The following is a 12,349-nucleotide window of genomic DNA, read 5'->3' as shown; positions in this document are numbered from 1 at the left end:
ATCATTGTTGAGTGTGTTGCTAAAATAAATCTCTTAGAGGGTACATTTTGGTCCATCAAGATACTTTCCAGTTTGATAGATTTATATACATATTTGTTAAAGACTCAAATTAAATACTACATTAGTAGTGCAATTGTATCACAGAGTTCTAACAAAGTGATTATATATTAATTATATATATATATATATTAAAACATGTCTTTTTTTGCTTTCTGAGTGCTGTAAACACAGTTGCAAGATTGTATCCCATGTGTTCCCCTATCTAAAGAATATAATATAATATTTGAAATACACTAAAAAAGCAGATTATATGTTAGGTGTAGTTGTGTTGCTTGTATTTGGTTTTGGTACTTTGGGTGAATGCATCTGAGCAGTAGCCAGCAGTTGTATACTTTGGCTAGTATATTTCAGATTTAAGCAAAACCCAGACATTCCTAAAATCAATTTAACACCCCTAAGAAATGAGTAATCTGCTCATGCACTCTCTCCTATAGCACTCTTTCACATTTGTGAGGATGACTACATTTCATGGTTGTACAGAGCAGGATTAATGGGTGCTTTTGGTGCCTAAAGGCGCATTTCCATTCCAGGGCAATAATTCTAATCTAATTACTTGAATCCACTCAAAGGAGTGGGCCATCGATCAGGGATGCCTTATCAAGTGAATACGGCTATCGATCTGGACAAGGATATTTCTTCCTAACACTGTTTCGTTGTCGTCAGTATGTGATTTAAGCTTAAGCACCCATTTTCTCCTTCATTCTAGCTGACTTTTTCGACCAAGGCAGGACACAGGCGTTATTTGCTGAGTTGGAGTATGACTCAGGATTCTGCCGACAGTCACATCAGTGACGGTGTTCATCTTCAGGCCTCATTGAGCAGTGGAAAGCCATAATAAAACAGATGGCCTCCCATTTCGAGGCATGTTGCAGATGCTGAGGGGTTGCACTGGATCGCTCGTGCTGTTTTTGGACAGTCATCCCTGCCACTGTCTGTGTTAATACATACAGTTTCAACAGCATCAATACGCATTTACTGTGTTTTTCAGTTTACAGTTGTAGCACTGAAAATTGCATGTGACCAAGGAATTGTTCTTAGATGGTGTTATGGTCCAACAGCCCTTTTTAGTGGATCTATGAAAGACTATAAATTGGGCATTTTGTCTATTCTTGCTTTTCGTCATAAAAACAAACAGCCAGTAATCAATACTAAGTGTTGCCTTTGGGTTCCTGCTCCAAGGATCCTCTTCTGGACTGACTGGGATGCTACTTTCCCCCGAATCGAGGCTGCATCAATGAGTGGAGGAGGTCGACACATTGTGTTCAAGGATATGGAAATCGGCGCCTGGCCTAACGGACTGACTCTGGATCATTTGGAAAAGAGGATCGTTTGGACAGACGCACGGTATACCATTCGAGTTTTCACAGTGTGGAGAAGCATTCACACCTTTTACAACTTTCAATACATTTGTGACATTATATACTCAGAATGTTTCACCAGTCCCCGAGTACAGATTTAACTTGAAGCTCCATTCTCCCAGTGTCCATTAAATAATTGATGATGTGTCATATTTAGAGATCTGCAATGTACAATGCCCATATTTGGGTTTTAGGTGGGTCTTGAACAATTCAGTAGTTCCATCAGTGGAACACTTTTATCTGCCTATTTTTACTCCTCCCTTTCAATGCATTTGAAGAGCAGTTCGGACGTTGACATGGCTGTTTGTGTCGGTCTCTTTTGAACAGCTCCGACGCCATTTTCTCTGCACTCTATGATGGAAGTGGGGTCATTGAGATCCTCAGGGGCCACGAATACCTGTCCCATCCTTTTGCTGTGTCTCTCTTCGGAGGCAATGTCTACTGGACGGACTGGAGGACGAACACTTTAGCGAGAGCCAATAAGTGGACTGGGCGAAATGTCACAGTCATCCAGAAGACGAGTGCTCAGCCTTTTGACTTGCAGATCTTCCACCCCAGCAGGCAGCCACAAGGTGAGAAGAGGTTTTTTTTTTTTTTCTGTGGCTTTACTGTTGGAGTGGGTCATTTCACTTTGTTAGCTGGAACCAGGTTTATATATAATTTGTCAGGTTTGCTCTTCTAGGATATATGCAGTAGGGACTTTGAACCCCATTGCATTGCAGTCAATGAAGACCTTCAAGGTGGGGGCTTGCTATCTTATTTAGCATGGCACCTCTGGATCATTTACAATAAAGCTGACCTTCCAAAACCAAAGAATTATCATTCAAATGAGACCAGGACCATAGCAGCAATTAAAACGGTTCAGTAGGTTGGAGCAGTAACAATTCTCCTTTGGGTCTGTCATATTCAGGCTTGTGCACAAAATGAGGGTGCTTGTTAAGGGGTTTAAAGTACAAACTTACTTCCTAAAATGAAAATTCAAAAAGGATTCATATTGAATCTATCTATAATCCTTCAGTAATACAGGATGTTCACTGAGGATACATTATCTTTTAAAACACAATTTATTCCTGTGTTGCAAAAAGGGAAATTAATTTGGCCTGTCAATCAATGAGCATGTGTCTGAATGAAAAGGGTACTCATGCAGAGAGTTAACTAGCTTGAGTTAATAGTACCCCTGAATGTGTTTTTCTCACCATCTAAATGATTCCATTCTAAGTGGTTGATGCCACTGTATTAAGGCCTTTTTTTCCCAGACTGAATGTGAATAAAGAGGTCTACAGAATGGGAACCACATCTGCCAGTGAATAATTGTAGCATATCCAATCATCAAATCAATTAGTTATGTGAATGATGTCTCGTGGTAAGAGGAAATAAAAAAATAGTTTTGAAACCATATTAATATTGCAAATAATATGTCATAATCTTCTGAATCTGTATCTTGTCATCAGCTTGCAAGATATATAAGAGCTCAAATTGATAATCATGTCAATTCTGTTTTCAATTGACTTTTTTCTTTTCTAGATAGGTTGTTTTGAAATGGATCTTTGATTAATTTGTTAAAGCAGAACCAATAATAAAACACTGGATTAAGGAACATGTTGGTCCATGTGTGCCAAGACCGCCTGGTTGATGGATCAGTTTCTATTTCAATGGCCTTCTTGAGCTTTGCCAAGCTTCAAATGTATCTGCCTCAGCCTTCTTCATACGTAAGCCACCATCTTTAAATGGGGATTATTACTGTGGTAATCGGGTTTACATCTATTCAGTGATTCCTCTGCTTCTCCAGTGCGTCACGAGTTAATTTGCTTGTTTCCTTCCTGTATCTGCATTCTCTGACTGTTCACCATAGATAAGTGTGAGCAAATGGGACTGCTTTAGCAAAGAAGACAGAAAGCGTGCCTAATCCTATTTTAGAAAAGCTCAACAGGGGGTGGGGGTGGGTTATTATCCACTCCAGCCAGAAGCGAGGTCTAGGGATGTGATGCTCCACTAGACCACAAACATCTGGACCAGAGAATAAGAAAAGAGGGGATGCATGAAGAAAGGATAGCTGAACACCAATGTGCAGATCTATTCAGCAGGTGCCACAGTGGAGATCCACTGGAGGCATAAGCAACCTTTAAATACATTATGTGCACGTTCAAAAGCCAAGAATGTGTTTTTACATTAGAATGGGTAGCGAGCATTTTTAAATTAGGAGGCAGTCCCAAGACATCACCGTTGTAACAGTTATGTTGTTGAATACAGACAGAGCACCACAAAGAAACCTGCATGCATATCCATTGCACCATAATACACAGCGGAATGTGGAGAAAATTACTTTTTCAGATGCACCCATGATCATTAATGGCTCCACTTATTTCTCTCTGGAGCCTCGAATTAGTGTGCAATGTTCAACACAAATTGGCACTATGGAGTCTTCAATACTTCTAGTAGTTTGTATAGTACTAGTACACAAACTTCCCCTTTTTCCTTGTATTTATCACTTTCACTTAAGTGAATGAGGAAGAAAAAGAGGTTTTATTTCTACAGTCATGATTGTTATTCTCAATATAATATGCATACCATTTAGAACACAGTTATTATTTGTAGGCAGACAAACTTCACTGTAATTGTGTCGACAGTATTATCATGACAAATGAGATACAAATGAGAAACAAATAAGCACGGCAAATATGGGTCTCTCAGTCGAAAGAAGCGCTAGCATACTAAATTGTATCATCACTACATGTGAGCCTTCCCTGAATATGACGTTTCTCCACTTTTCTTTATTTTTAGAGAGTGCCACCATTTTTCACTGTTTTAGCATAGCAGTGGGCCCATTTCTTCGTTTATATTTTTGCAAAAACATCTGACAGTTTAGAACAAACAAGCACCTTGGCTCTGTTGTTGTTGTTGTTGCCTGTTTTCCATCATTCAGGTGAATGCAGCCCTGTTCAGATGTCTCCCTATTAGCATACTGAGTCAGCTGGGTGCTGTTTACAGCTCGCAGAGACAGAGATGAATTATTTCTTGTTGTTGTCTTAAATAAACCACATTTATGATACAATGGGACTCTCCGATGTGTTGCTGAAGGAGTCCAGGAAATGAACTTTGAATGAGCTTGTTTGACATGAATCATCCAGAGTAGCTGGATGTGTATGATGCATGAAATGTGATTGCAGCATGATGGAAAATAATCAAACTGAGGGTTTCTTTCCTTAGTTCTACTGTGGGGATTTATTCTGACAAGGGCACAGTAAGAAATTCATGACAATGGACTACACATGTATTGCTTCTATAAGATACTAAGTGCTCAGTTGAAAGCTGTGTGAAGTGAGCTCGCTGTGCTGGTCTAGTAAAAAACTCTCAGCAGTTTAGGGTTTTCAGCTGGATATTCTGCTAACCTACAGTAACTGAGATATTGTCACCCTTAATTCCTAAGAAGTGACAAAGAGTAAACACTACAATCTATCTTTTGTGTTTCATTATTTCCATTAACCTCTTAAGACTAAATGCAACAAGAGACCAACCTAAAAACTCAATAACATGAGTGAAGATCCATTATATTCAGTTTAAATGTTCAAAATTCAAAATGTTCTCTTTGTGCTTAAAAAGAAACCCTCTAAACCATTGAACATATCTTTGTGCCGTCTCTCTTATTCAGACCTTTTTTAATGCCATGGTTTTCATACTATATTTCTTTTCAGAATTGTCATGCTTTCAAGTTGTATCTCTCTCTGCTATTATACGCCAGGAACAATATCATAATTATGCTTTCAGCAAAGCTTTTGTGTTGTCAGTTTCAAAGTATACCGTCAGTGGCACACAATCAGAAAAGCATGTAAATGTCTTGCTGCAAAGGCAGTTAGTCGTATTCACATCCAGTATTTATCTTGGCCCTATCTCTTTGATTGCCATCTGAACTTCTCATACTGAGCGTTCGGGTATGTTCCTCTTTCTTCCCTTCCCGTCAGCCTCTAACCCATGTGAAGAGAATGATGGACGTGGTCCCTGCTCACATCTGTGTCTCATCAATTACAACCGCACTTCGTCCTGCACCTGTCCGCACCTTATGAAGCTTTCGCCCAACAAGCAATCCTGCTTTGGTGAGTGACAACATCTTCCTCATCTTTCATGCTTTCATCCTTATGCTACTGTAACACTATAGGATGTTATGAACTACAGGGCAGGTGTTTTCGCTTAACATGTGAATTTCTGAACTTTTGATTGACGTCGGCATTCAAATTCAGGCTGTTCTTGTCACACTCTCACCTGGATCTGCTAGTATGGAATGATTGATTTCTTAATCATCTCACCAGCGTTGAAAAGGTTCCTCCTGTATGTGCGGCGGTCTGAAATCCGTGGCGTGGACATTGACAACCCTTACATGAACGTCATGACGGCGCTAACGGTGCCAGACATTGATGATGTCACAGTGGTGGACTATGATGCCCAGGAAGAGAGGATCTACTGGGCTGACATCAAAACCCAAACCATCAAACGGGCCTTCATCAATGGCACCCAGCTAGAGACCATCATTTCTGCAGGTGGGTGTATTCCAGACATCCATTTCAAAATACAAAGTTAAAGCTGCGTGCGGTATGTACTACAGTATATGTGTGCGGCAACTAATATTGATTAGTTGGTACACACTCTGTGGTACTGTTCATGGTCATGGAGTATCAGTTGTAATTAATAACTAACTTTAATATGTAATTGTTGTTGTGTTCTCTCTTTGATATGTTTGCAAGGTACATCAAATATATAAATACAAGTAAAGTCATTTGTTGAAGACCATTCACGTAGCTTGAGCTTATTTACATAAGAGTTTTGTAAAGCACAAAGGTGTGATGGTTTTTTTCATGCTCTCCCCGACAGACATAGTGAACTGCCGCGGTCTGGCTTTAGACTGGCTTTCCAGGAACTTATACTGGCTCAGCTCTGAAAATGACGAGTCTCAGATCAATGTGGCTCGCTTTGATGGCTCCCTGAAGACCTCCATCATCCACGGCATTGATAAGCCAAGGTGCCTTGTAATGCACCCCGCCAAGGGGTAAGTAGCTTAGAGCAGTCTGTGCACTTCATCAGCACCTCACCTCCAATGCATAGTACCAGGAAACGTGCCCACAGACACCACCTGTACAAGCGATCAAAGCCTTGTAAAGACAATATGCTTGAATTATTTGTGCAGATATTTTCAAGGTTGTCAGGTGGAACAAAATCTATTGGGTTACATTCAATTTTCAGTTAATAAAAAAAGGTAACATTTATTGACTATGTTTTAAACCTGATTATACGGTAACTGGACCACTAACTATTCACCTCACACCTTCCCACACAGAAAAATGTATTGGACAGATGGCAACACCATTAACATGGCCAACATGGACGGCAGTAACAGCAAGGTCCTCCACCAGAATCAGAGGGATCCTGTAGGTCAGTATGAGAGCTTTATGTAGCATACTGAGTTAGACCTCCTATCCAGCTGCAGCTGAGGGGTGACCAAGAAGAAGATTGTTTCCTACATACGTCTGTTCAGTTTACATAAACTCAGTATGTTTACATGCATATTGTAATCTGATCTGACCAATAATCCAAGAGCACTTGATTTGTTTGATTTTGGGGCTTCTCTCTGGAAGAATGTGTGGTAGCCCACTGCAAACATCCAACAGAACAAGACAGAAATTGAGAGAGTGTGTCAGTATTCTTTGGTTGTGGATTCAATTTATGGTAATCTAATTCAATTAAATTTACTAGCATCAACAGCTGTGCTGCTGCATGCACCACTTTACGTCTGTGTTCGCCTCATTACAAATTCATTTGAAGTAATTCCCCTTTTTGAACTTTAATTTGACAAAGATTACCTGATAAAGGTGTTCTCGTGAAAGTTATAGCAATAACAAAAGTTGAGTTTATCTTTTTATAATCAATTCATTTCCATGCGTGTACATGCCCTGACTGTTGCAAATGGAATCAGTAATGTTTGTACCTGGTGATATTTTCTTCATTTCCACAATGTCAACAAGAATCAGACAGAGCATCCTCCTCCTCAGTGGCGATGTTATCTCAACAGGCAGCGTCAAAGAATGTCTTGGGTAAAGCTGTCGAAGTGGCAATTTCTTTGAAACCTAAACAAACACTAACACAAGGCTACACTGGAAAAACAAAAACATGTTATCTGTGTCCACGTGTATCCTTTGCTAATTGATTCTCAAGGAAATAATTTACTTTTAAATTAGTTTGCAGCAAAAACTAAAAGAACAATTTGTCTTGCTTTTCTCTGTGTTCTTCCCATGGGAGTTCATTTCATACACGATTAGAGTGTCAAAATCCTTTATGTTAGGATCATAGAGCCAGTTCTTCCACTATAGCAGAAATGAGTATTACAATAGAAAGTAAATATCCACTTGGGTGAATAAGATAGCTATGAATGGATGAACCTGGTTTGCTCCTGACACTGTCTTCACCCCAAAAAACGTCCCCACAGGTCAAATAAACACAGGACTGTGACCCAGGAGTACGCTCTTCATCTCCCATGTGAAGCCCAAAGTTGTTTTAACGTACTTATGTAAGTTAACTTCTGTAACTTACTTTGGACTGCATATTGCTCAAGCCCAGCGTCTGCCATCTGCCAAGGGCTGCCTTCCACATTGCACGATGAGCTCTTGTGTTCTGGTTCACCTATTGTACATCGGTTGAGATTGTTTCCTTTGAAAAGCTGAACAAATTTATAGCAATGCTCAACCCCGCCTTCCTGACTCCTTCACTGACTGTTGGATCATCTTATAATTGGACAGTGTGTAACATCTAGTTGGGTTTATTGGCAGATATTGAATATAATATTTATAACTACGTTTTAATCAGTGTATAATCAGGCGTAGCTAAGAATCGTTATGTGTTCTTAGCTTAGAAAAAGCCATTTATATCTTCCTAGGGAGCCGGTCGTCTATCTCGGACAGCCATGTTTCTACAGCTGCCCCAGAACGGAAACTGGCTCCAGCGAGAGCCTTTTTTTGTTTTACGATATCTGAAGTTAGGGTCCCTCTAATTGGAAATATAGGTTCACTTCTTCTGAAAGGGTAGGCTGTGTGTTTCTGGTCACTATACCTACCTACTGCATGCACACAGCAGACACCATGTCGACTGATCTGTGATGCTTTTAAAGGACAGCGAAGAAGAGAAGAAACAAAGCCAGGTCTGCAGCAGAATCCAGTTTTTTTTCTGGACAATACTTTCACTCTTTTTGTTACATCCGTTGTTTAGAATATCTGTGCCTATATGTTTTCTTTGTAGTATTGTCAGTTTATTCCAAACAGTATTTACAATTAACTATTACGGGAATAAGAAATCCAATTGTTGACCAACTCAAATTAAAACATAAATACATTTAATTTTATATAAATAACAGGGGCAAGAAGAGAAAACATAAATGTAAAATCTAGTGTAAGAAATTCATCCAGGGCAATGATTAGGATGATGGTCCACACAAGTTCCTGCAAGCAGCTGTAGAGTAGGATCAGACTTTTGGTTTCTGAAATGTGCAGAAGTGTAGAAATCATTGAGCAGTTTGTTGTGGATGACCTCTGTTGTGATGCACTGAAAGTAAGGCAGGTGAGCGATGTTTCTGTTGATGTATCATTGAAATTTGGGGAAATTGAATGTCCTCCAGCATCCATATCTGACAATATTCAGAGTAAATAGGGTAAATGTACATCTTAGATTAAAGATGCAGGTTTGTACAACTTAGTCCTCGCAATTATATTTTTGCATCGCAATCTTGCCGAGCAGGCACAACACTGATTCATACTGTGAGGTTAATCATTTAAATTAATTGGGAACACTTTTTAGTTGCTGCTGTCCGATATTTAACATTTTCGTCATGTTTATGTGACTAATATTTCTATTATTGTACTCTCTTGCTTTTTTAAGTGAACTCTCTCCCCACATGATTGATTTAGCTTGATTTAGCAAACACATTTAGCTGGTCTTCATTTCGAGTGGCTGTTTTCACACAGCTCAAAGTCAAACTCCCAGTTTGTCACACAAGCAGCACCATTGTCTTCGCTGTATTTCTTCATTCTCCTCTGCCTGCCAGCATAACAGATTGCAGGGCGCACCCATATTTCACTGGCTTCATTTATGATTATGGGGTAGACCTGGGGACAAGCGTAAATTAATGACGCATTGTGACTGTGAATCTGCCAGATATAAATCCAACACATGGTGTGAGACAGTGAGTTGTCCAGAGGTCCACAATTGAAATTGCTTTCATTTCCCACCATTAACAGTCGATTTTTTTGGAAAACACAATCATATCAGGAAATGGATTTAAAAGCACCTAGTCTCACTCTTTTCATGCCAGCTGGAGTTCTTACAAAGACATCCCCCACAAATATGTGACGGTGAACACACAAACCTTCATATCAGCCCTAACCCAGCAAAATGTATAGAAACTACAATATGCAAATGTTCAGTTAATGCAGTTCTGAAATGTACTGTTGTAATAATGTTGAAGTCTAGTCAAAAGGAAACCTACATTTATTTTGCACCTCTCATTTCTGCATATTGAAAGTAGTCAGGATTTGTAACTGAACTTTCTTATTTTGTTAGTCTCTGATTAGTGATTTGCTCGTGTCTCAGCGAATCCTAACAAAAACGATTGCTAACCTGGTGTCCCCTCCTTCACAGGTCTCTCAATAGACTACGCTGCCAACAAGCTGTACTGGATAAGCTCAGCCAATGGCACTATCAACAGGTGCAATCTGGACGGCAATGGGCTGGAAGTGCTGGAGACTCTAAAGAGGGAGTTAGCCAAAGGCACGGCTCTGGCGGTGATGGGTGAGTGGAGCTTGTCACGAGTGCATCAGATTGCCATTAGGGATTAGTCAGAGAGTGTGGAGGGATTACATGTTTAACCGGTTAAGTGGCTGTAGAATGGAGCTATTTAGTCAGCCTTGCAACAGTTGTGCTTCACTTTGTGGGAAGGAGCAGGGGCATTAGATAATTAAAACGTAGCGCAGCAGTGATTGATGATTGATTTTCTCACCCCTTTCGTAATGAAAACGGAGGAGGGTGTTCATTATGTGTTGATTTTTGGTATCTGTGTTGAATCCAATGTGTCACGTAATCCATCAACTCATAGGTTCATTTAGAAATCCTCCGAAATCTAAGTGCAATTTCTGGAAAGACATTGGGGAGACTGGGGATGGTAGAAATAACTTGTATTGGAGCAAATGATTCAATTCAATTTATGGAAGGTCGTGATGAAGAATAAACAGGCTTTTATGTTTGTTTTGTATTAAGTGAAAGATGTAAACACTTATTTCTCTTCAACAAAAAGAAAATTACGTCACAACAATTGCTGTAGGTGCATGTGTCACATAGGCCTCTAGGGTCATTCCCTCCAAGCTCTGTGGGCCCAGAAAATACTTTTTAATGGACTGTGACAACTACGCCCACCCCAAGCAGCTCTTACAAACCTGTTTTAGCATGTGGATTTAAAGTTAGCATGACTGCAAAACATCAAATTACACTTGAGAAAGCGCTTGTTTAGGTTGTGTATGCCAAACCATTATATCTACAATACAATGAATGCAAGGCAAGAAATAATCTTGATTAAAAAAAAAGATTTACTTTCTGGCCTGAACATATTGTTGGGGCCGTAATATACACAATTTTGCTCACGGAGAAATGTCACTTCTCTTGTGAGTTCAACAACAAAATGGGAGTGTACGGTATTGATGACATCATCGCAGCTCCTTTCTGATTGGTCAACCTGACAGTGTTACAACTCACCCTGTTACAAAACTCCCCGGTCTCCCGGTACCTGTAGCTCGCATTACATTAACTCACAATTTGCTCTTACCTTTTTGTTTTTCTACAAACATAGAGGCTTCCAATTAGCACAGTATGTCAGTTCAAACTGAAACTCATGCTAGCTCTGCCACAGCTACAGAAAGTGTGCAACATAGCTGAGATGCATTGACAGCATTGTACAGTCACAGTAATACTCAGCCCACAGAAATCAACCTTTATTACTGTATTGGTAAATAACGAAACTGGTATTTGGGCTATACCTGTATACATTCAAATGGGTGACTAATACAATTTCATTTTTATTTAATTTTTTCGAATCAAATCAGAATTTGTAAATTGTCTCACTTCCACAGTGATGCAATTGGGAAGCTTCCCAGTGAGCTATGCAAATGCATTTTCTTTGCCAAGATTGGTAATGAGAAGGGAGAAAACATACTGAAAACGAGAGAGAGACGTTGGTTATGTGTATGTGTGTTTGTCCGTGTGTGTGTTTGGACCAAAGAGCCATTCTTATTTTCTAAGGAAAAAATTAAATCAATAGTGTTGTTCTCGAAGCTTGTTACTTATCATGACATTTATTCATTTCATGTGTGGTGGATATCTGTCAGTGCTGTATGTGCTGAGAGCATAAACACACACAGAAAAACACAGTTGGAATCCCACTGTTTGTTATCTGTTAGCATTCTGCAACCCCAAGCCACATCTTTTTGGATCATTCTTAAAGGCATTTCTCACAGTCAAGACTTTGGCGCTGTTCCTTATATGGATGACGGAGACTTCATTACTGCGTTACTGCGAGAGATAAAACCGGAGGTGACATAGACTAATGGCTTGGTTCCTGCACAGTAGCAGGTACAGCAAAACAGTGAAATGGTGTTTGCAAGTCTTCATCAATCACAATTAATGACATTTTCTTATGTTGAGGAAATTGTTTTGAATGGTAGAATGAACAGCTCTGTATTGTATTGCTATTATACTTTTTTTTTTTAAAGAGAAATTTCACTGGTTCAACGGCATATTTTTTTGCATTGGAAGGAATTACTGTGTAAAGAACATAGCAATCTTGTGGGTTTGAACATTTACATTTGGATTCATGTGAGCATGAAAGTATATTTTATACTCATAAGACC

At 39.5% G+C, this 12,349-nt stretch overlaps 1 protein-coding gene across 1 annotated transcript in view; it reads left to right on the top strand.

Annotated features, from left to right (window-relative positions):
- The window catches only part of lrp1bb (low density lipoprotein receptor-related protein 1Bb), a gene marked incomplete at both ends in the record, with an annotated part of 224,338 nt that overhangs the window by 140,021 nt on the left and 71,968 nt on the right, over positions 1–12,349 (top strand). The window contains 7 exons of the mRNA XM_079170844.1: positions 1,240–1,404; positions 1,746–1,990; positions 5,378–5,509; positions 5,723–5,950; positions 6,282–6,456; positions 6,745–6,839; positions 10,092–10,241. Of these exons, the coding sequence (XP_079026970.1) occupies positions 1,240–1,404; positions 1,746–1,990; positions 5,378–5,509; positions 5,723–5,950; positions 6,282–6,456; positions 6,745–6,839; positions 10,092–10,241 (1,190 nt within the window). The remainder of the gene's footprint in view (positions 1–1,239; positions 1,405–1,745; positions 1,991–5,377; positions 5,510–5,722; positions 5,951–6,281; positions 6,457–6,744; positions 6,840–10,091; positions 10,242–12,349) is intronic.

The sequence above is a fragment of the Pholis gunnellus genome, assembly GCF_910591455.1.
Source record: "Pholis gunnellus genome assembly, chromosome: 12".
Classification (NCBI taxonomy): domain Eukaryota; kingdom Metazoa; phylum Chordata; class Actinopteri; order Perciformes; family Pholidae; genus Pholis; species Pholis gunnellus.
The sequence above is the reverse complement of the archived record's forward strand: the minus strand, read 5'-3'. Positions and strand labels throughout refer to the sequence as shown.